The sequence below is a fragment of the Hippoglossus stenolepis genome, chromosome 9, assembly GCF_022539355.2.
Source record: "Hippoglossus stenolepis isolate QCI-W04-F060 chromosome 9, HSTE1.2, whole genome shotgun sequence".
NCBI lineage: Eukaryota > Metazoa > Chordata > Actinopteri > Pleuronectiformes > Pleuronectidae > Hippoglossus > Hippoglossus stenolepis.
The window spans coordinates 16,397,089-16,420,426 of NC_061491.1; the positions used below are offsets into that span (position 1 = coordinate 16,397,089).

Below are 23,338 nucleotides of genomic sequence, written 5' to 3' on the forward strand. Positions count from 1 at the left end.
GACATTATTAAAACATTTAATAACCGTACAAGACAAAGAGAAGACAGTTGTTCTTTAACAGGTCAGCTGGTCATTTCATTTAATAGCCAACCCACACCGGATGATGTCACTGATTAGTCGCTGCTCTCTACTTGGTCTACTCGATCAGATGTCATTTAACTCTGATGCTGTCTTTCATTAGAGGGGAAGTGTGCAGACTCAACTGTCAATGGCACAAGGTTGCCTATTTGATACGTCTTTCTAAAGAGGACGAATAAAACACATATTATTAATCTTAAATCATAATTAAAGGAACAACACACAACATTTATACAGGCTACTTAAAAGAAGGTGGGACAGGATACATTGCTTCATAAGCCAATCATCATAACACAACGTCTACAGTTCTACAGATATGATTTAAAATATGACTGAAGAGTATTAAAGACAAATCTTTATCAATATAAAAAAAAAAAAAAAGTTAAATAATACAGTTAATGTTTTTTTCTTGGTCAAAGATGCATAATTTTATCAAATCTGTTCCTTAAGCCCTTTTTTAACAAAATAATCTATCAAAGTGCTTCAGGTTACAAAGAGATGCAGACGCCAACAGGAACACAGAGAAATGCCCAGAGAACAGGCCAACACGGGTGGAAACAACATGTCCTTGGCTGAAGTAACAAAGTAAAGATTAAGTCAAACGCACAGCCACAAAGTCATGTGACTATGTTTGATGTCCTCTGTGTTCGTAGAGCTATGACGTTGTACAGTTAAAATCAAATCAAAGTTTACTGTGGGTAAAATTCAGTTTAGCTTAATGTTAGACATACAAACATTTGAAAGAAATTTGGAAATAAAGCAGAATATGCGTGAATAAAACCCAAATTGCTTACTCAGACTTTAATAAAACTACATGATACCAATACTCACACAGGCACTTATCAGATACATATGTTGGATTTTCATAAGTGTGCAAAGAGATTCATGGAAAACAGAGTTGGAGATTTGGTTTTACTCTTTCTCCACATGTTCCTGCTCTCACTCGTCCTGCTGCTCTTCATTCTGCTTCTTGGGCAACTGCAGATGGAAAATAAATCATTTAACAGATGGAAAAAAATATATGTTGGGAAAACCTGCCCTAAGCAGAATTGACACTGTGGTAATTAAATCATTCTGTGAAGAAAGTACATACGGTGGTACAGAAATATAAACTTCAGCTCTGGTCCCAGGAGAGTTTTCCTTAAATGACCAGGCAAAAGCTGTTTATTTAAATATCTGCACTGCAGTTTCTCTCCACCTATCCTCAGCAAGCTTATATTTCTCATGGAAATAGATGAATATGTTTTATAAACTTGTGTGTGTTTATGTCTCCTGAAGAAGAAACTTTCTTTCCCATACAGTCAACCCTCATGGTTGCACATTCAGGGTTTTCAGCAGGTTATAACCAGTTGAATTAAAGACATTTTAAGACCATAATGAATGAAATCTAATACTTAAGTCACAAACAGGATATATGAAGAAATATCGGAGTATCAGATTTACTAACACTTCCCTATAGTTGAAGATAAGGTGAAGTAACCTGGTCGAGAATAACCCTCAAAATTTGACAATATCTCTCAAACTACAGGCAGCGACAGTAGCTATTCGGATTATTTAATTTTAGACTTTAAACCCTGTGGAAACTCTGACATTACCATTTCAAAAGTGAAAGTACTGCCATTGTCACCGCCTTCATGAGGCAAAATCAGGCTCTATTTTTTTGTTTTTATGTTGAAGGTCAAGTAGAAGCAGAGGCGTCTTGCTTTGGTTTGTCTAGCTATTAACTTATGTGTTGCATTCATTACCTTTGTCACTGGATTACTTCTGTTGCCTCTCCCGTCGTTATTTTCTGGTGGAAGAGGTCTGGTGTACAAAATCAAATTATATTATTAATAACAAGTTATAAAATGTAATTACAAAAAAACATTATTTGATGAAGTAAGTCTATTCAGTCAGGTAGAAATAAAGTAATTCAAATTCAATTTTAAAAATGTGTCTCGAAAAGGACTTGATAAGGTTTTTACCCCTTTAGAGATGTAGAGGCTGAAGTGTCAGAGTCACAGAAAGATGATTGAGCCCCTTCTGCTTCCCTGCTCTGCCAAGGTCTGTTCTTCACTGAAGCTTCACTGTTGGACGCTTTGCTTTGACTCGGCAGTCCGATGTAGCCTCTCTGCCAATCCCTTGGTTTGTTTCCCGGTGCGGCATCTCGGTCGAATCCAAAGTCCTCAGCCAAGAAGTCAGCTGTATGTTGACAGTATATAAAGTAAGTATATAAAACAAAACACATACAGACAGACCATAGAGGACCATAAAAAACCCTGCACACGTATCTACAGACCCTCTAAAGTTAATGTAATCAAATTCACATAAATCCCTTTGCAAACATGTGTTGTCTTCACAGATCGAGGTTTTAAACTGGATGCTTATTTGTTACACACACATAAAATAAAAAATATTACACACACACTTTTCATTATAACTTTACAATAAAAGCAGAAAAAAAACTGCCATGTCACAGTCAAATATAAGCTTTAGATTTCCATGGGTAGGATTCATTAGTATTTCTTGCAGGGCAATTGTCTATAAATATTTATCTAGACTGACTATGAGACTGAATCGCCATTCATTTGAATTGATGCACTGATTACTATAGACTGTTCATCGCTTTAAACTGTTTGAAAAGCCGACAGCAATTGGGAGCTCTGGAACAAGGTTAATGGTTTGAAACCTTAAATCCTTTTTTTGGTTCCTACACATTGAGAAGTTATTTCCTGCTGCAACTGGAGACTCATCACCACAGTTTGAATTACACACGGTGTTCACATAAGATGAATAAGTCAAAAACACTCAACACATCTATAGTTTTGTAATGTTTCACTATTCTGGATACATTTTATAAATTACCTTGGTTCTTTACTCTCTGATCTGGAGACGTCTGCCCAAAGGTGTATTTATCAGGGCCCAGTGGTTTTCTGATGGAGGCTTTTGTTGTATTATTCAGGGGATGAGCAGTTTGAGGGCGCATGTCACATTTGTCCTGGAGGCAAAACACACACGAATATCACAAAACATGAGCATTTTAGATGATGACTGTGTATTTTTTTCCTGCTCTTGAATGTTTGATATTGTGCCACCAGCAACATACCTGATGGTGAAAAACGACAGCCTCCTCAAGAACAACGCCACAGAATTCACATGGTATGACCACATCGCCCTCTAGTGGACTGGCTGGAGGGCTGTAAGAGGCAGGGGAGATGGACCGAGGGAAAGTGGGGATGTTTGAAGCGAGCGAGTTTGGGAGGCTGTGAATCAGCCCTGAGGCATTCCTGCTCATCCTGTCCTCTTTGGGCGGAGAGGTGGGATGCTTGCTGAAAGACGCAAAAGCGGAGGCGGGGCTGCAGCCAGTCTGAAACAAGGGAGAGCACAAAAAGTTGTGTGATAGGTTAACTCTGCTTGAGATTAAGGGATTGTGTTCCTCTGAGATGGAGAAGAGAGACACATGTTCAGACAGGAAAAGGCTGCAAAACACGGTGAAGCACAAGTAAAGAAAGGTATTCAAATGTTTGCTCGCCGGTGACATCTGACTGGATCTGAGCACTGACTAGATTTGTGCACACCCAGATACATTTCTTAACCATTTGACTTTGTAGAAACATAATGGGGAGGTAAGCAGCCCATGAACACGTTTTACAGAAAATAGAGCAACACAGAAAAATGTGGGTCAAAGCAAGTGTTTGAGGCATCTCTGCATCCAATAGGACTAAAGGCCTAAAGCTCATATGGGTCAAGAAATAATTAATCATATGGTAGGAATGATGTCATGGTGATGTTAAAATGAAGTCAGACCCGACTGCCGTTGTATGCCTCTGCCATTCAGTGCAGTTTTAGTCTACATTAATTCTCTTTCCAGACTCATATGAGGTCACTGTGACCTTTGAACTTTGACCAATGAAATCTATACATGTTTGAGTCCAAATAACAACAGGCCAAAATATGAAGAAATCATGTTCAAGAGACAACTGTGACCTAGACCTTGACCATCTAGCACCAAACTCTTGTCAGTTCATCCTTGAGTCCATCTGGACTTCTGTACCAAATTTGAAGAGATTCTCTCAAAGCATTCATGTTCACAAGAATGGAACGGACGGATGGAAAGCCCGAAAACATGATGCCTCCAGACACTGGACGTCAAGTAGTGAAGAAAAGTCTTTTGCTACCAATAACATTAGAGACACAATCTACAGCATATATATAGATCATCATTTGTCATCATATGGTATAAATGACGTCATAATGAAATGGCATTTATATATATAAAAAATGTGCATTGCCTGATTAGGGTGTATACAGCGCCCCAGTAATGCTTTTTTGTTGTGGTGTCTTACATGCAGATATGATGCACTGACCTACAATTACAAACTGTCCGCCCTCCTTATCTACAGTTATGTAATGTGGAGTGAGTCAGCTGGGCAAGTTTTCTTTAAACATTATATCTATTATTTACTTGAATATGGACACAAAGACACAATGAGGTCATTGTTTGTTTAACATTTCCACAGTTTTCCTGGAGCAGATGATATGACTAACAAGGAACAACTAGTCAATCTGCACTCCCTTTTAGTCATTGGCCTTCTACCGACATGCAAATGTCAATGGGAACCACAAAAACACAAATTTAAACATTCAACAAACTAATTATTGTGCCCATTGTATTACTTTTTCTTTACTTCAACTTCTCTAGAAGACGATCAGCAGCTCACTTTCCCCAAAATATTTTCTGTGCTGTCCCCATTGCAAAAGAATATTAAAATGTGTCTTTTTGCAGTAATTAAAACAACTTTTAAGCACAGGTGAATATGAAAGTTTAAAAAAAACTAAATTAGTGTGCATTCAAGTTTGTCAACGGAGCAACTGAAAGATTAAAGTTCCATCTCACACCTGATGCAAAATGAGGTCCTCCTCTGGAAACAGCTCCTCACAAAACTCACAAGGCAGCATGGCATCTATAAACAAAATATTTAAAACCATTAATAACGTGACAAAAGAACAACTTTAAAATGTTTTAATCAACGCTAATTTACCTGTTTGATCGTGGTCCTGTACTGTACTTGTGCTCGTCCCTGTAGTGAAGTGCGGGTAGTTGTTGTTGGGCAGAGAGAGTGCAGAGTTCACCGAGGTGTTAGAGGTCTTGTGATCCCAGATATCACTCCACAGGTTGCTGTCCATACCTCCGGCCACTGACTCTCCATCACTCTGCAGGCTGAGAGCCAACATGTAGTCCAGGCCTGATGAGTCCTCGTCACGTGTGTGATCAACATGGTGCCACGTGGAGCTATTCTGAAAAGCCCTCTGCCCCAGCACTAAGAAAAATGTAATGCACATTGTGTTTAAAAAAGGTCGGCATTGCTGGTAAGGCAAAACATTTCAAAGGTTAGGATGACCCTCTACTGAGCAAACTCTCTAAATCAATAAAGACAGTTTTAATATTTACCACACTATTGATATTATATATTTTCCTGGGGCATCTACAACATGTCCTTTGCCAGTAAAATTTTTAAAAGACTTCAGTAGATAAAGGAAAAGCTGACAGTAACAGTCAGATATTTTTGCGTGGTCAAGATGTAAAGATTATCTCGAGCACTTTTGTGGGTCCCTGTTTTGTTTCTATCGTGCGGACACACACAAACACACACACACACACACACACACGCACACACACACACACACACACACACACACACACACACACACACACACACACACGATACCATTCATGCTGCTGGTTTGTGCTATTCCACTCGTGGGTAAAAATAACATGCAAAGTGTAACACGGCCCCCTCAATGGCAGGATAGATTACAGCCAGCAACAGAAGGTGAATGTAAACAAAGCAAGCCTTAAATATTCATTATAACCAGCTTCACAAATATTTTATGGGGGAGGTTACTGGATGTAAACAGAATATTGAATAATGGATGGGTCAGTGATTAAACTCACGTTGACTAAATGTGTTTCTCTGGGAAGCATTCTCCCAGTCTTCTGTGCTTTGAGGTCCCCTCGTAATGTTATGCGCACTGGGATCAAACATACGGGGAAAGGCGTGTTGTTCTGCCGCACTGACGTTGTTATTCTTGGAGCCTTTTTCTTGGGCTTTTATGATGTTTCGGATGGAGTGGGCTTCAAACCATGTCCCTGGAGACGGTGGCTCAAGTGGACTGCGACTCATCCTGCTGTTGTTCCTCTCTTGGGGCGGTGTGAGGCTCCCACATAAGACTGGATGCACAGCTTGCTCCCTCAACATTACATTGCACTTGCAGTTTGGGCAGGGCTCAGTGCGGGTACCGCAATAATCTTCATGCTCTTTGGACTGACTGAAAACGAGCTCCAGTTCACAGTATTGGCACGGGACCAGACGCTGAGAACACTCAGAGCTCTGAAGGAGGCACAAAACAGGAAGAAGCACATTTAAATGATTTAACCACGATTATTTAATAACAAATACACAGGGAAGGCAACTATTCTTAAATACCTGGTGAACGTCAAAACGATTCTTCTCAATCTTCAAACCGCACTTGCATGTTATCTAAAAATGAAAGAGAAAATTATTTTAGAGAGAGATCCAGATTCTTCAGTTTCAGTCTGACATTGTTTCATGTTAGTAATTTCCTTATAGTGATCATTTGAGGTCTGAAGTTTCCTTCAGTTTTGCTGAGGCTACATTAGGGAGCATACAGTTACTATATGTAAGAGAAGACTGCTTAAAGCATTGGTAATAATTGAAAATACATGGTTTGTTCAATCTGCAATATGGCACAATGAGGTGTCCTGAAACAGATCATCCTTATAAGACAGTCTCCCTGTAAGATATTAACCCTGTTGAAACTTTAACACAAATAACTTTGGGCGATCAAAACTGGAAAGTTCATTTGAGAGACATAAAACTCACAAAAGCCAAAGGTTTAATGATGTCATGGTTTGGCAACAGACTCAGTGGATTATCACATTTCTCCAGCTTGAGGCATTCAGCAAACCCTATGAAGTAGCTCCTATTTCAGCCATCACGTTGAAGTCTGCAGTATTTGTGTTGAGATGTTACCTGTGTATGTTCCTGCTGCATGTGATCCTGCAGATCTGCCCGGGGCACTGGCTCCTGACACACCCCACACAGGGCGATGTTTCTCTGACAGTGGATCTCATGGGTGGTAAAATTACCCTCTGGAATGTCGTGTTTGCTATATATAAAGAACAAAAGACGATAAACCCGTTTTCACCACGATAACAAACAGATCGATCCCTTCATGACACTTATTGCTACTCACCAATTGCCGCAGAACTGTGTATTTTCATCTGCCATGGCTGGACCGAAGCCTGAGGACAACGAGTCGCGTTAGATTGATCTGTTATGGTTTTATTTACTGCTCACAAAAGGTAAACATGCTTCGTTCGTAGCGACAGAAAGGAATCCAAGACCGATCGATCATAAGTGAGCGAGTTACGACGCGTTAAGTTAATTCAACTCATGTTAACCGAGCTAAATTATAAATAATCGTCATAAATCACCGTGAACACCAGTGCCGGTGTAAGGAGTACAGGTAGCTATCACTGTCGTAAGCAAGTGAAACTGACAGCTCTTCCGGTTCTCTTACCGTGTATCCAGGCAGGTAGGCTAACGTTAGCTGACAGTGCTAGCTCGGACTAGCAAGGAAATCCCCGTTTAACTTTAATCAGCGAGCATCTCGAGCCGACTCAAAGAAGCTGGGCGATGTCAGACGTGTTGGCCTCAGCTAACCGTGTAGCTTAGCATCAGATCCGCGGCACAGCAACCACCACGTAGCGCCGCTAACTTGATGCTAGCTAACTTTAACTTTATGTTATTAAGTGGCTACAGCGCCGGGAAGCTAACGTAGCGACGGGTTTCTGGTCTCCTGCCGCTCGGTGCAGGCCGGATGAAGACAGCTCACCGTCTATCAGCTGATTCCTCTCAGTATATGAGACTAAAGTGAAACTCGCAGAGGACAACTCACAATTTGACGCTAGCCTGAAAAAAAAATACTTCGGTATTTCCTCCTTGCCCTGTGCACACGGACCGAGAAGTGTGTCCCGGGTGATGTCTCGCAGGAGCTCTACGTAGATCCCACTGCGACTCCTTCAACATTGGAACAATCGAGTCGAAGACTACAACAGTTTATTATCCTGCATCTGAGTTGAATGCACTAAATCAAGGGGTGATGGCGGGGGTCGCGAGGGGAGAACACAAGAAAGAGGTTATGGGTTAAAAGTCACTGCAAGTCCAAACTCGGGGCACTCATTTTCCAAACATCGCCAGGCTGGAATTTGATTGGTTGAATATTCAGGGTGTGCTCGTAAAAAAGCTCCGGGTGATACCACCGCTTTTACCTTCCACCCGAAATGTGATATTTAAATGTCCTTTATTATTGTGATAAATGTATAAAAATATACATATTAGATATAAATACATTTGAGTACTATAGAAACTATCAATATACGTTTTCTATTATTACAGGTGTGACCTGAAAATGCAGTTCAAAGCTTATTTCACATTTGTTCACTCAGTATGTAATACAAATACATCTTAAATTCAGTGTGTAATACAAATATAATAATGATAATAATATACGTACCATTTTCAAAAACGTCTAAATTGTCTTAAAAAGGTATTTTGTTTGCAAAAAGAATAAAATGAATGAATAATAATAACCCAAGGCCGCTTTACAAACAACAAAAACTAATGAACAGTATGAATCAGTACTTCACTGTAGATCCAATGCATAAATGTAAGTCTGCCCAATCTTCCAGAGATTCAATGTACACAAAATGAAAAATCAACACAACATTGTCCTTTCAGCGTTTATTGAGTTTTTGTTCCACCAATACTGTCAATGTAAGACATTTTCATTTTTGTAAGGCACAGTTTTGTTCAGATAAAACACTGATTTTGGGGGTAGGGGTGGGGTGGACGCAATGCAAACATCCTCACACGTCCTTCCAGTCAAAATGACCACCCAATGATTGGACCATTATTGAAAATATATATAAAACTTTTTAATTCATTTCAAAGCCCTTGTTCCTCATTTGAAAAACAATTTGTATTACAACGTTATATGAAATGTAACTCTGTGCCAGACGTTTAAAAACAAAATGTGAGGGGAAAAAAGCAATACATTTCAAAAACATGTGATTTGATTGAAAGAAAGGACAAATTGTATATTAATATAGAATCTGTAAAATAAATCGGTCTTGCAAATAAAATAATGTGCCCGTGGATGAGTAACCTAATGGATGCTGGCTTGATTTTTTAAATATTCAAATCAAGGAACTTGGGGGGCAAAGACTGGATAAATCACACTTAGACGAGAATTAAAAAAAATTCTTTCAAATGAAATCAACACTCTACTGCACCTTATCACATTGGTTGGTTCCTGGTGATGCATTTCAGTTATCTAACAGCTCTTAATTGGTTATATGATTGTCTCATAAGAATTTAGGTCCAACATGAGGAAGATTATGGACTGATTTCCTTGCTCAAACTTTGCAAAAAAAGAACATTCATCAGAAATATTAGCTGCATCAGCTTTTAAAGAGGATGACAGTACAAACAGCCCTGCTGTTGTAGCCTGAGAGAAGCAGAGGAAATGACCACGATACATGCACCAAGACTAATAAGGCATCTGTCAAAAAACTACATACATCTCAGGTTACTCATCCTTACCGTTCACAGGTGCAATAGATATTGCTCCATTTTCCAATCCAGGAGAAAAATATATATATTAGTACCAGCATTGAAAGAACAAACATTAAGAGTTCCACAATTAATCGGCACTACAGAAATGAATTCAAATGACTGTAAAACTAAAAATTCACATTAGACTATTTTTGCTGTTGATGATTTCTACCATAGAGCTCCTTTATAGAGTCCTTATATAAGCTTTAAGCGGCTAATAATTATAAGTAGCAGATAAAAAATATTACTATAAGCACTATATCTCGCATTTAACTATTTTAATTAAGAAAATAGCTGAAAAAATGTGCAAAACACAATATTGCATGACCAAATTGAAATAATGCAGTATTATGCAGTCGATAATGGAGTTTTTTGTGGGGCAAGATTAAATGCACAATCTTTAACACAATACTGTGTCATCACTAAGCATCTAAATCGGAAGCATGTAAACACACAGTAGGTTCTGAAAGTCTAAAAAAACCTTCCCATTCAAGTGGTCGCAGACTTTTGGACTCCACTGTACGTGGGATATCAGATGTCAACCAGCTGGTGACACAGACCTATACAATATTTATCACTTCTTTTTTTGTCTGCCTTCATGTTGGACTGAAAATACCTTCTACACACTTTTATTGACAGATTAAAAATCCTCAAGACTTGTTTCATGTCACTACTTCTCTCGCTAACTTTTATGACAGACATTCAAAAAAATCGAATATTGTGATATTTGGTCAGTCAAGGTAATTACAATAGCTAAAAGTCAATAAAAAAAGAAAATTACCTAAATAACTAAACAGTTTTTAGACAATCAAAACACCTCTGACGGAGCTGGTTTTCACTTTAACTTCCAAAATGTCCTTGGTCCAATGTAAAATTCTGTAAGTTTCCCTTAGTGAGTCGCTAACCACACAGTCCTGTGAAAAATTAATTTCTACACTGCACTATTTATGATCTAGAGTGGCAAAACTGAAAAAAGGCTCAAAGACTGCATGAAAGACAACTGAGGGAATAAAAGGAGAAAATACATTACTAACAATGAGGAGATGAAAAGAAGGCACAGATTGTTAGAACTGAGACAAGAAGTTGTAGAGGTAGCAGAGGTCACAAAGACGAACAAAGGAAAAAAAGGAAACACTTGAAAAAAAAAAGAAGGAGATACTGTATGTGATGACATGTCTATCTGTCCTTGGATCCAAGCTTCTCAATCAAGTCCTGCAGGGGGGCGAGCTCTCGCCTGTCGATGAGGTTGAACTCCTACAGGTCGAAAAACAAAAGTTACTTATACAAGTGTCAACACACTCAATCACTCTCAGATACTGATCACCTTCGAAAACACGCAGTCGGAGTCACGTTGAGGGGCGAAGGACGGCTCAGCTGGCCTCCACAAGTGACCTCAGTGTCATAGGGAACTAAAAATATTCAGTGAGTGTTCAGTCGGTGTTTACCATGTCTTGATCCTTTTTGTGGCCATCGCTACAATATCAACATTTTCTCTCTCTCTCTCTCTCATACACACACACACACAAACACACACAGTACAATGGACCCATCTGTCATCATTCAGATTGGATGATGCCGAATTTGGTGTTTGCAAAAAGAAATGACCCTCATGTGAGAGTGGTCACTCAGAAAGCATGTAGGGACACATGTTATTGCTATCTATGTACATAGAGCTGATCACTTGTAATTGGATCGTCCGAGACCCAGGTCTGAACGGGTGCTAGGCCCTTTTCAGACCTGGTATCAACATCTGTCTGGAGAGATTTGATCACAAGTGGTCAGCGGCCATTTTGTCTGTTCATGCCTGGCATTAAAATACATCATGAATGTGTCTCCTGTGATAAGATCTCACTTCCCTGATCTATATGCAAATCATCACATACATCATTTGTGTTCGCAAATAACTGATTTATTTTTACCCAGTCTGAGTTTACAGATGAGGCCGATGACAGTTTGTGTGTCGGTGTGTGTCGGTGTGTGTGTCGGTGGGTCTTTGTCGAAACAAGCAAGAGAAAGATAATGTATGAATGCACAGCTGCTATGAAAAATGATTTTACCAATTTAAGAAAAGTATGAATCATTATTTGGTGTAAATATCGTGGTGCTGACCACAAACAAATCTACGTATGGTCACTGAGAAGTTTGATTCAATGTGACCTGTTTGATTCAATGTGAAACTGGGGCAGCTCAGAGGAGGTCAGCTGAGTAGGAGGTCTTTCACGTGTGGCCCAGGACAGATATGTGTTCACACATCGAAGAGAATGTGTCCACATGCCAGAACAACTCCTAATGTGGTCTGAGGGATCTGATCTCAGGACGCATTCATTACACATTCTGAACTGTACTTTGAGCCGACCACTTGTGATCGGATCACTCAGGATGGATATTAATTCCAGGTCTGGATGAGGTCTTGTAGTTGGATAATCACCTGAACAAAGAAAATGAAATGCTTGAAGGAGGTGTTGAGATGAGCTTCCTCCTGCAGCTGCATCACAGAGTCAAAATGCTGGTGGTAGATGTGAGCATAAACCCTGAACAGACGCTTCAGGATGGTTTTGGCCACAGACATGAAGTTCTTGGGGAAGGGAACTCCTGTGGGTCAGAGGGAGATGGAAAATACTGATGTCAGGAGAAGAGCAATATCCATTGAGGCTTTCAGCCTTCATTGGAGCACAATTATAGTCCATTGGGTCTTCATGTGAGACAAAAACCCAGCTGGACTGAAATCAGGAGACTGAAAATAACATTACACTGCTTTGCTTTGTCTGTATGTGTAGGGAGACTGTCCTGCTTCACTGTTCTAAAAATGGGTGATGTTTGAAATGGTTGGTAAGTCCTACACAGTCTGAGGCGTGACTACTGACAAACACTATTAGAACTGAAAGTCAGCGAATTAACAACCCAATCATTGCTTTTTTCCAAATCCAATAAACCAAAATAGATCCCTCTTAACGAAACAGAAATCCTTTCTCACTGCACTCTTAATGCACGACAGTAAAGCCTGTACAGATATGTTTGGTGTCTGGTTGCAGAAGTAATGATGAAAAGCACATTCTGAATGGCTGATTTTCACTCACCACAGACAAACGTACACTGTATATCAAATGAAATAGAGACTTTTAGATAAATAGAAAGAAATAGTATGGAAAGAAGCAGAGATGGAAAACTTAAATCTTTGAAATTCCCATTTAAGTTTTTCTAACTTTGCCTGTGGGAAGACAACATCCAAATTAAATATAATTGCTGCATGTAGTGGTTTAGTCCTCTGCACAACAATGCAACTACACCATGTTTGTTTCTCTCTCCCTGCGCTTTACAGACACAGAACTTCTGCTGTGAAATTCATGGAGATCATACGCTCAACCCTGCAATCTGTATCACCACAAAAAGCCTGAACTGAAACAGTTTGCCAAACTGCTGGAAATAAAAATACTTCTTCAATCTGAATCAAAACTCACCGATCTTGGAGGGGAACAGCGTCTCATCATCCAGCTGATCCTGCACCCAGGTCATCAGGTAGTCGATGTATTTGGGCGCAGAGCATTTGATAGGTTTCTTAATGTTGGTGCCATCTGCCCAGTGATACTCATACCTACAGAAAGAGAGCAAAATTAACTGACACTCTGACACGAATATAAAAAGCCCTACTTATAACATCGAAGGACAAGAAAACATCATTAGGTAGCAGATAAACTAAAAAACTGAGCAGAAGGGGGAAATGCAAAAGTGTCTACAGTCACATTGTTGCTGGCAAATATGTCAACGGGAAGTGAACCCGAGTCTCTTCCTCCTGATTAGAGACTGAAGACAGTCTTGGCTGTAGAGGGGATAGAGGAAGTGCAGAATCTACATTCTAACTAAACAGCTTCTGCAGCGACTACATGCACAGTGTAATTCCTGTTTTCCTCATGTGACGTTCAGATGATGTCATCGAAATTCATTTACTTTGACCATTCAATTCCATTTTAATTACTAAGTGGTTGTAATCAAAAATTCTAAAGTTTCAGTCAGAGTAAGCTTCTGAGGTCAAGAAGAAGTCATCACAGCTTCAAACACTATAACAAGTAAAAAGTGCAGCTCTGATAACTCATTAATAAACTAACATGCACAACATTAGTTACTGTTAAATCCTTAATTTGTTCCGTTACAGAGACACGGTACTGCATCATGTATAAAAGTGGGGAAATCTTCTAATAATACAAGGTATTTATAGCTGTTTTAAGCTCTTTATAATTGTGCTGTTCTTTGATTATTGATTCGGACTGTTCCTCGTGCTTATGATGCAGAGTTAATCCACATTTGCACAGTGACGTAAAATTATATTTATACAGGCAGTGTATTCACAATAGTGTTTTTCACAGCAGACACTAGTTATAGTAAGCCTAGTGTAGATAATAAAATTAACAGTGGGGCTGTTCTACTTAAGTGTCTCAGTAAACCATGACCATGTGACAGCAAAGCAGCGTCAAAAACACAATTCCATTTGAAAGCTCTTCCTACTCTGGCATGTCACAATGTATTCTGAAAAAAAAAAAAGGCCTCTTAGAAGCCCTGAAGCCAAAAAGAAGCTCCAATACCTTGGTCCAGCAGACATCACAGAGCAGCTGGTCTCAGTGCAGAACTCAGTGATGGTGCCGTACAGCATGTTGATCTGGTTAAAGAAGTCCACCGCTGGAGGAATTGTAAACTGTTATTTTTTGTTGTCCAGTAACAACATTTAACACCAATGACACTAATACTATACAGTCATAAAAGGTTTTATTTAACCAGGAATCTAGTTGCTTTTTCACTCTGAAGAACGGAAAATGTGTCCAACCAAATTTTTGAATATCTTTTATGTCCTCTCTTTCTTCAGATTCTCAAGTACATTATCTTGGTTTTGAACATTTTCTCGACATTTTTCTGAAATGTTACCTGCTAGCACCCCAGAGGATGTGAGAATATAATGGAAATAATTCACTGTGAACAAGTGGTTGTTAATGACATTTCTAACACATGATAAACATAAAACTGGATGAATACATATATCTCAGGAAGAAAAAGAGGTGACAGACACAAAGAAGACACCAACAAAGACGTCAACTTGTTTGGTGAGAAGGGCCAATGTCGTTATTAATGTTCTGTAAACAAAATTTTAAAAAGTGGTGTAACTTATACGTCATGATCTGCCTCCTGCATGCTTTACCCAGGTGCCACCCCTCGCCTGTAGGTTTCAGATATTTTCCTCTTGTTGTGAACACGTCTGACCTGCACACTGTCCTGCTTCACTCTTCAAATGTGAAAGGCAAACTGCGGAAAATGTCTGGACCCAATTTACCAGACATTTCATATCTGACCACGACTTAAGTGATCCAAATGCTAATCTTAATCTTGTTGGGCTTTAATAAACAGTTGTCTGTGTACTAAGTTATCTTTTTGTTTTCTCTACACATCCACTCACTGTTGACAGCAATCCACTCATTGAGATCCTCTCCCTCTGGCAGCATGACTGCCTGCCTCAGGTTACCACTGCCCAGTGTGGCCTCAGCGTGTTTCAGAAGCTCATACTGGTGGGAGCCCTCCGGGATGTTCTTCTTGGGCTTGAAGGTCTTGGATGAGCGACTGCCACTGCAAAGAGACAAACGCAGCGGAGCTTAGCAGCTGTCTGTACATAACCCAAGACAAGTGAGACTTTTTAAAAGGCTTGTGTGGGAGCAGATACTGCACTGGGGCCTCCACATGTGATGATCCTTCCTGTCTGGTTTGTGCAATAGGCAGCAGCAGGAAGGATTTGTGGTGACCATCTATCACCGTGATGCTTATGCCAGGCCTATATGCTTGTTTTGATCTGTTTTCAGTGTGACAGATTGGTGACTGTGTCGTGTACATACCCGCAACAAACAGCAAAAGACAACAGTGAGAGTGTAAACAACAGTTCATGAGAATACTTGTCGATTAGTAACTGAGGTTTAACCACTCGAAGGTGCAGATGATGCCTAACATCAACATGTCTAGTCTTATCTGACCATAGACTGATTATATTAGCAAAGTTGGCAGCTTTGCCGTTAGCTTGCATTAACTACCAGGCTAGCTAGGTTAGCACGTAACTAGACTAGTTTAAAAAGTTATGGTTGTCATGGTTATCAGTTAGACTGGTAATATTGCGACAACGGGTGAAACCCCAACGTAGGAGAATGTGATTCAAGTTCAACTCAAGCTCGTGAGTCCGTCGGTTTGGTTTCTGTGACGGTGTCTAACTTTAAAAGCTATTTTTGTCTTGGTGGAAGTTCGTGGAAGCGAAGCTAACGTTAACCGCAACTGAGCTAACTTAGCTGCTAACTTTACTTACAACAGGAAGCTCATCTTGGCGAAGCGGTCGTTGGAGAATTTCAGTCACAGCTCCGGTCCCAGGTTTTATTTAACGGAAATTAGTTTTTATGATGACACGGTGCGAGTCACTTGCTGCCTGCTAACAGCGACGTTTATGCTAACGAGCTGCACCCACAGCTTCTCTTCCTCTATCGGCTCACTGTGGAAGCTCCCTAAGGGACACTGTCGCCCCCTGCCTTTCACACGCAGTACTACCACTCCCCAAAGTAAACGTCCACTCAGCAAACTCAACTTTCTGTCCATCATTTCACTTCACACACACTTTAGAGTTTAACTTCGTGTGGTATATTCACATCATACCTCGGTTGTTGTTTTTTGGGCGGAAACACTTATCATTGTGCCCCTGAGCAAGGCACCTTACTCCCCAAACATCTGCTCCCCGGGCGCCGTCCATGGCTGCCCAGTGCTCCGTGTGTTCACTGTATGTGTTGTGTCCTGTGTGCTGTGTTCACCCAGATGGGTCAAAAGCAGAATGCATGAAGTGTGTGTGTGTGTGTGCATGTGTGTGGGACCAATAAAGGAATAAGGGAATAAGGAATAAGGAATAAGGAATAAAGGAAACTCATGGGCTCAGATGTTTTTTAGGGCCTAAATGTGCAGTGCTGCACCTATTCTTCGAACATACACTGCATTTTCAAGATACAGTATTTGGCAAGGAGGTTTGTTTGAGCGTCTAAACTCATCTCAACTTGCTGAACTTCTTCTATGGAATTAGTCAGTTTAACCGTCGTCTGACTCATAACATAATCCCAGACTGATTTCACAATGTAGATAATCCGGGCTCTGCGAGGGCCACACCAATCTGTCTCTGTAGCTTAGAGACTCTGACTATACACTTGGAGGAGCGTTGTTGTTATTTTTATTCATATTGTGTAATGCGTAAAAATCCAAACATCAAAGCCAAAACTTTGCACTGAACTTAATGTATGAGAGAAGGATGACTATGAACCATTTGATGGACAAATGTAGCTTCTGATGGACGGCAGGGTGTGGATTGTTGGACTGCCAAAGTGGGTGATTCCCCAAAGATCCCCAGAAGCCAAAAATCCTAGGTTCACAGGTTTCAGGGCTCAGTTTTTGAAAATTTTACCATTTTCCAGGGAATAATTCATGAATCTTGATGAAAAACCATATTGAGGGAACTGATATCTTTAAGTACGTGAAATCTAGAGCATCTTGATTGATAGAAGAAGACTGTTGGGCCTTGTCGGAGGTATGGGCTCTACTGCGTGCCATTCTTTTTTTTTTTTAAGGTTGCTGCCCTGTTGTGTAAAGATACTTGTATCCATATTCAATTATTAAGACCTTATCTATTTTGTATTGTATGTTTAGTGAAATTACCAAAACCTAACTGACAAATATTGCAACTCGGGCTGGGTGTAATGTGGTGTGTGCGGTGTAAATAATTTAAATTTCCAGAAGACAAATTATAGAGTGGCTGCATGTGAGGCATTACTAATGGCTCAACAGCAAAAAACAAGTCGCCCTGTCATATCCGAACTGGTTTTTCTGGCCTTGTGACTAAGTATATTCTGCCAAGTGCTCTGTTTAAGAACGACTGAATGTTCAATTTCTTACCTAATACTTTGAACTTCATCATATTTATTTGCTACATATTTTTAAAAAGCATATAGTACGCAATATCATAAAGTACTTTAAACTTCCCCACAGTTTATATGAAGTAGTGGAAATTCAAGCCAATCTCAGCTAAATGTTTATTTTATATGTAACAGTAATAATAATATATTAATCTATAATAATACAACTCTGACATATGAAATAATCATAGTGATGCTTTCACTAGTGTGTTTTATCTAAGTTGTATGAATTGATGTTTTCTTTACTGTGGAATGAGCCTTTTATATTCAAATAATTCATATTACCATCGGGGTCCTCTCTACGGAGTCCGCCATGTTGTTTACAGTAGCCCAAACTGGACGACTTAACACCCTTTGAGTTTTTATGGCAACTGAAGGCTGCCACAGGTTCTCTCTCATGTTTGGAAGGGGAGGGTGAGGAGGTGTGAGGTCTTCAGCTGCTACATGAACCTTCACCACTAGATATCACTACATTCCACACGCCGGACCTTTAAATTACTAATTTTCCTTAATCTACCAATAACATTTCATCTGATGTAAAAGTGAATCGATCCTGGTAAAGTATCTACACAGCCCCTGATTTACTTTGACATAATACTTTACAGTACTGAACATTACAAACTGACGTGATGTTATAGTTTAGTGTAAACCCTGTTAGAGTGTGAAGTGGGTGGGTGCAGTGGATTTCAGTGGAAGCTTGTCAGTGTGACATACGAGCGGCAGATACCAGTGACGCAGGCGGGGGGCGGGGGGGGGTTGGCCCTTATAACCCGCTGCTCTCCTCCCTCTCGGCCACTGACGTCGCTCTGTCAGTCCGGGCTGTTCCACTCGTGTTTCGTAACCGGCCGCGGTGTCTCCTGTCTCCTCTCCCTCCGCCTCACAGACGATCAGAACATGGCCGCGCTCAGGACCCTCAGAAAGCTGTGCCAACTCTCCCAGCACCACGTCTGCAAACTGCACACGTCCGCTTCCAGGTGAGCCTCTACCCGCGGCTCTCTACCCTCGATCCGCTCCACATGCTCGGCGCGCGTTTCTCTCCGCGATCAAAGCACAGATCTGTGTTTAGTGACTCGACGTGTAGCTTTTTTGTCCATTTTGTGCCACACTATGTTTATATCGATAACATCGTGGGCGCTGGTATTGAGGATTTATTAGATCATCTTGTACTGAATGACCGCTATAGAGGCGCGCCCCTAGCGGTATGCCGGTAACATTGCAGCGGAGTGGCTGATGAAATCGGTGTGAGCGCTTGCACCCTGTGGGTTGAGGAGCCAGGTTTCAACTGGAGATCGAGGTGCTGGTCTGCGCACAGAAGGGCGGGACGGGCGAATGCATTGTGGCCATAATGTTCTGAATGATGTTAGATTATTTAGAAGGTAAAATAACCCTAATTATGAAAATGGTGTTTCTCTGCAGCATCCCGTGTAGGTATTTATTGGGTACGTGCTGAGTGAAGCATGAGACTTGTAATAGGGCTAATGTCTCAGAAACCCAAACCTCGTGTGGTCCCTGCACATGACCTGCAGCTCCACAGTCATTAGATAGATAATCTAAAGCAAATGTCACTTTATGCACGAGTTATTACCACTTATAGAAACATAGACACAAAATTAAAGCAATATTAAATTACATCTGATACAAGGCTTTGCTTTAAAATGCACATAAGTAATATAATCATAATAGTAAAACTATTTATTTGTCTTATATTTCTATAGCCTTATCTAAACAAGGCTACACATTGCTTTACAAAATGCATGTGAATTAAACAAGACAAAAACCAAAAATAACATAAAGGAAAATATAAAAAACTATTAACTTCAACATATAGAAGATAAAACCTGCAGAAAATCCTCCTAAGAGACAACTTTTTTCCGAGGTGGGTCTCCTTTAACATGGATATGTGCCCATACATGTGAATAGGGAAGTTCTCTCCTCAGAACAGCAGCTTTGTATTTACATTTATGAGGCGAAAGAGCAGCTGCTCTGTAATCCCGACACACTTTCTCTGGGACCTGGTTCACTACTAGCCCCATGGCCTCACCCCACCTCGCCCCAAAGATGTGCTACTTTTCCCCCCGAGGTTTAATCACTTTTGACAGAATGAAAAGGAGTGTTATGTCACTGTGGTTGCCTCGTTACTCCTCAGTTGTTAACCACTGCTCTCTGTGTTTGTTGTTACATAATCAAAACCATCGTGGCGCTTTTGTTTGGTAAAGGCAGGAGGGTGTGTTAACCCTGTCTGTGACTCGCATAATGAAGAGCTCGGCACTTCACTTTTAACCATTTAACCACCTCTTACTGAACTCTGTCCAAAGAGTCCCATTTAAAAAAGCTTTTCACCAGTCCAGGGACGGAACATCTACTATTTCCGCACAAGTGCTGATTAAACATATCTCTCAGTCAGGTGGAGAAATGCAGGCTCTAAGGATAGAATTGGTGCGTTCCCAAGGTGGATGGTGGAGATAGATTACAGGTTTCTGGTGTCCTTTTCAATCAGAACATGTGCAGCAGACAGATGTCGCCTTTAACGTCCAAGAGGCCCGTTCCAAGAGCCAATGTAGAGAGCTGCCCCGCATACTAAATTCAAAGAGGAAATAGAAAAAAGGATTTCATTTTAGTTTGCATACGTGGAAGTCGTAAATGAAGACAAAGCAAGTTATTGAATTTTCCTCTGACCCTTTTGTTTTTGTTTTTCCGACTCTCAGGCAGGAGGCAGTGGTCATCTCAGGAAAGAAACTGGCCAGGCAGATTCGGGAGGAGGCCCGGGTGGATGTGGAGAACTGGGTTTCAGCGGGACACAAGAGACCCCATCTGAGTGTGATTCTCGTCGGCGAGAACCCGGCAAGTCACTCCTACGTCCTGAACAAGACGCGTGCTGCAGCTGATGTTGGTCAGTGACAAACACCCACAGTCCTCACACACATAAACACAGGGCTTCTACAAGAAAATCACCACAGGGCAAATGCTACTTTGCGTTTTGAGTCATTTTCTAATTTCATCCTCCCACAGGAATTTCTAGTGAAACGATTCGCAAGCATTCGAACATCAGTGAGGAGGAGTTATTGGACCTGATCTACAAACTCAACACAGACCACCGTGTGGACGGCCTACTGGTCCAACTGCCTCTGCCAGGTACAGAGAAACTGGAACAAAGACTGACAGTAGTTATAGGAAGACCTTTTATTTACAGAATAAAATCGCTGATGTTACAGCCGTGTGCAAGTTGTGAACTTGTCGTCCTGACTCTAACTTGCCTTTTTGTTTGTGACAGAACACATCGATGAGCGCGCAATCTGCAATGCAGTTTCCCCCACCAAGGATGTGGACGGCTTCCATGTAGTCAACGTGGGTCGCATGTGCCTGGATCAGTCCACCATGCTTCCCGCCACTCCCTGGGGAGTCTGGGAAATGATCAAACGCACAGGTAACTGGCGAGAACTGTTACTTCCTCAGGGCTGAAATGCTGCTGAACAAACTCTGAACTCACTGAAGTGTCATTTAAAACTAAACCAACCAAAATTCTTGTCTTTCAGGTATTCCTACTCAAGGGAAGAATGTCGTGGTTGCAGGGCGCTCTAAGAACGTGGGCATGCCCATCGCCATGTTACTGCACACAGACGGGCGTCACGAGAGACCCGGCGGTAGGTTGTGGTTTGTGTGTGTTTGTGCTTTTTTGTGTTTGCTTTTGTGATATGTGTGAGAGGATACAGTTACAGTCTACATACTAAACCTTAATTCTGTTGCAGGTGATGCGACGGTCACCATTTCTCACAGATACACTCCAAAGGATAAACTTGGCCAACACACTAGGATCGCTGATATTGTTGTTGCTGCTGCAGGTTCGTGTCTCTACTTGTCTGATTCATGACCGTTTGCTAAACAGATTAAATTGTTCCTGTGGTTTCTAACTATACTGCGTTGCTGAATTCATCAGGGATTCCGAACCTCATTACCGCGGACATGATCAAAGAGGGCGCGGCGGTGATTGATGTCGGAATAAACAGAGTGCAGGACCCGGTCACTGGAAAGCACAGATTAGTCGGAGACGTGGATTTTGAAGGTAGGGCAGCACAGTGACCATGGTGGTGTGTCTATAAAAAGGTGCTACACTGTGTCTCAGGTGTTTTTAACCTTGATTTCCCCCCCCCTGTCCCTATTCAGGCGTGAGACAGAAGGCGGGCTTCATCACTCCAGTGCCCGGAGGTGTGGGACCTATGACTGTGGCGATGCTCATGAAAAACACTATCAAAGCCGCTCAGAACGTTTTGCTGTATCCACCAGAGAGGATCCGCATGGCGGCTTCATCTTATTGAGCTGGAGCGAATCCCAGCAGCAGTGACACATTCCGCCCACTCCAACACCACCGACCCCCCCCCTGTTTTTTTGGGTTTTTTGAAGCAACGCGACCGGCTCCCCTTGCACACGGACTGGAAAGATGATAGCTTTAAGGCTCCGTTCCTGCTGACATCTTAAAACTCTCCTAACTTCAAGTCCATGTTTAGACTGTTACCTTCACTCATGCAGCTGAATGTTTTGTTTAACAGGTTTCTCAGTATTTATAATGTGCAATGTATTTCAAGGAATATTGAGAGACTGTTTTATTTATTGCTTCAGTGGGATCATATTTAAGCATGAATGGAGACAGGTTACGATAGTATTCCACTCGAAGCCATTTCTTTTCTTTTCTTTTTTTCAGTTAGTTTAGCCTTGTGCATCAAGAGTAATAAGGGCTAACATCATCAGGAACAAAGTCTGTACAAGCTTTAAAGATTCACAAATGCCTTTGTAAAAACTTTGAAATAAATAATACGGATATGTTCTCACATGTGACGCTTACTCTGCACACTATTGGTGTCTCCTTGTCTTCTTCTGAAATGAAGGGACCACGGTACAGTGTCCCAGTCATGTAAATGGCCTTATTCCAAATATAACTCATTACTCTGGAAGTGTTGCATTATATCATAGCACCGGTATCAAATAACCATCTATTCCTGCCTTCATCCACTGATCCAGCATTATGTAACTGACATGGAATCAGCCCCGCCCCACAGATCCAAATCTCTGAACCTGCTGTGAACTCACTTTTTTACATTTCTAACATAGCAGACATTTCATCTTACACCAATGCCCCCACCCTTTTTAAGAAAAAATCATATCCTGGATCACAAACTATCTCTCTACAGATTACTATCAAAGTTTAGTTCACTCTATTCCTTTAACTTGCTGACCTTATTTTTCATGACATGGAAGCAAACTGACTCAATGTAACCTCAGTATTTAATACACCTGATTATTTTGGGTAGAACAAACTTTACCCTTCTCATACAAAGGTCATATTCCCCAACAAAGACTTTATTTTATCTTTTGATAAGAAGCAGTGGACTTTTAGCAGTCACCTTCACACTTACACGATTTAACCTAATGAGTAGATAAACTGACACTTATTATTTGTCCTCTGTTTAATTTCCTTTTTTTTTTAGTAGGGATTGTTCTATTTGGTTGGTGAGGATGGTGAGGTGTCATTGAGTTTGTTGGTCACATAGAGATATACTGAACAGACATCAGCAATGTGCTCTACTTTAACTTTCCCTCTTAGAGCTGTACTAAAACCAA

At 40.9% G+C, this 23,338-nt stretch overlaps 3 protein-coding genes across 5 annotated transcripts; 1 reads left to right on the forward strand and 2 right to left on the reverse strand.

Annotated features, from left to right (window-relative positions):
- trafd1 (TRAF-type zinc finger domain containing 1) lies at positions 1 to 8,205 on the reverse strand. Of its 3 annotated transcripts, none has more exons than XM_035166436.2 (12): positions 8,041 to 8,205; positions 7,336 to 7,384; positions 7,113 to 7,248; positions 6,546 to 6,599; positions 6,014 to 6,449; positions 5,100 to 5,378; positions 4,957 to 5,021; positions 3,164 to 3,424; positions 2,923 to 3,055; positions 2,043 to 2,259; positions 1,824 to 1,881; positions 1 to 1,056 (listed from the first exon to the last, which is right to left on the reverse strand). In XM_035166436.2, exons 2-12 carry the CDS (start codon positions 7,368 to 7,370, stop codon positions 1,018 to 1,020), a joined length of 1,713 nt encoding a protein of 570 aa, XP_035022327.1. In that variant the 5' UTR covers positions 7,371 to 7,384; positions 8,041 to 8,205; the 3' UTR covers positions 1 to 1,017. The 3 variants fall into 3 exon arrangements, with proteins under 3 accessions (XP_035022327.1, XP_035022326.1, XP_035022325.1); XM_035166435.2 differs by having other exon boundaries at positions 7,978 to 8,204; XM_035166434.2 differs by having other exon boundaries at positions 7,663 to 8,203.
- A 665-nt stretch (positions 8,206 to 8,870) lies between these two features.
- Positions 8,871 to 16,281, reverse strand: mob1a (MOB kinase activator 1A). Its single transcript, XM_035166132.2, has 6 exons — positions 16,087 to 16,281; positions 15,199 to 15,365; positions 14,336 to 14,429; positions 13,217 to 13,350; positions 12,187 to 12,350; positions 8,871 to 11,012 (listed from the first exon to the last, which is right to left on the reverse strand). The coding sequence occupies exons 1-6, from the start codon at positions 16,098 to 16,100 to the stop codon at positions 10,935 to 10,937; spliced, it is 651 nt and encodes a 216-aa protein (XP_035022023.1). The 5' UTR covers positions 16,101 to 16,281; the 3' UTR covers positions 8,871 to 10,934.
- Positions 16,282 to 18,509: 2,228 nt separating this feature from the next.
- mthfd2 (methylenetetrahydrofolate dehydrogenase (NADP+ dependent) 2, methenyltetrahydrofolate cyclohydrolase) lies at positions 18,510 to 22,573 on the forward strand. Its single transcript, XM_035164959.2, has 8 exons — positions 18,510 to 18,699; positions 20,431 to 20,615; positions 20,735 to 20,857; positions 20,997 to 21,149; positions 21,259 to 21,366; positions 21,472 to 21,564; positions 21,660 to 21,785; positions 21,887 to 22,573. Exons 1-8 carry the CDS (start codon positions 18,620 to 18,622, stop codon positions 22,036 to 22,038), a joined length of 1,020 nt encoding a protein of 339 aa, XP_035020850.1. The 5' UTR covers positions 18,510 to 18,619; the 3' UTR covers positions 22,039 to 22,573.
- The last annotated feature ends 765 nt before the right edge of the window (positions 22,574 to 23,338 follow it).

Bases quoted from the DNA above. Each gene is read 5' to 3' on its own strand.
- trafd1 (XM_035166436.2), bottom strand. From the start codon at position 7,370: ATGGCAGATGAAAATACACAGTTCTGCGGCAATTG. The intron at 2,260-2,922 runs GTAATTTATAAA...GTCAACATACAG, and splicing joins TCAGAGAGTAAAGAACCAAG to CTGACTTCTTGGCTGAGGAC. The intron at 1,882-2,042 runs GTAAAAACCTTA...TTTGTACACCAG, and splicing joins GCCTCTACATCTCTAAAGGG to ACCTCTTCCACCAGAAAATA.
- mob1a (XM_035166132.2), bottom strand. The intron at 14,430-15,198 runs GTGAGTGGATGT...CAATTCCTCCAG, and splicing joins TGAGTGGATTGCTGTCAACA to CGGTGGACTTCTTTAACCAG. The intron at 11,013-12,186 runs GTGATTATCCAA...TTCGACCTGTAG, and splicing joins ATTTCATTTTCTTTGTTCAG to GAGTTCAACCTCATCGACAG.
- mthfd2 (XM_035164959.2), top strand. From the start codon at position 18,620: ATGGCCGCGCTCAGGACCCTCAGAAAGCTGTGCCAACTCTCCCAGCAC. The intron at 21,150-21,258 runs GTAACTGGCGAG...CTTGTCTTTCAG, and splicing joins GGAAATGATCAAACGCACAG to GTATTCCTACTCAAGGGAAG. The intron at 21,565-21,659 runs GTTCGTGTCTCT...TGAATTCATCAG, and splicing joins TATTGTTGTTGCTGCTGCAG to GGATTCCGAACCTCATTACC.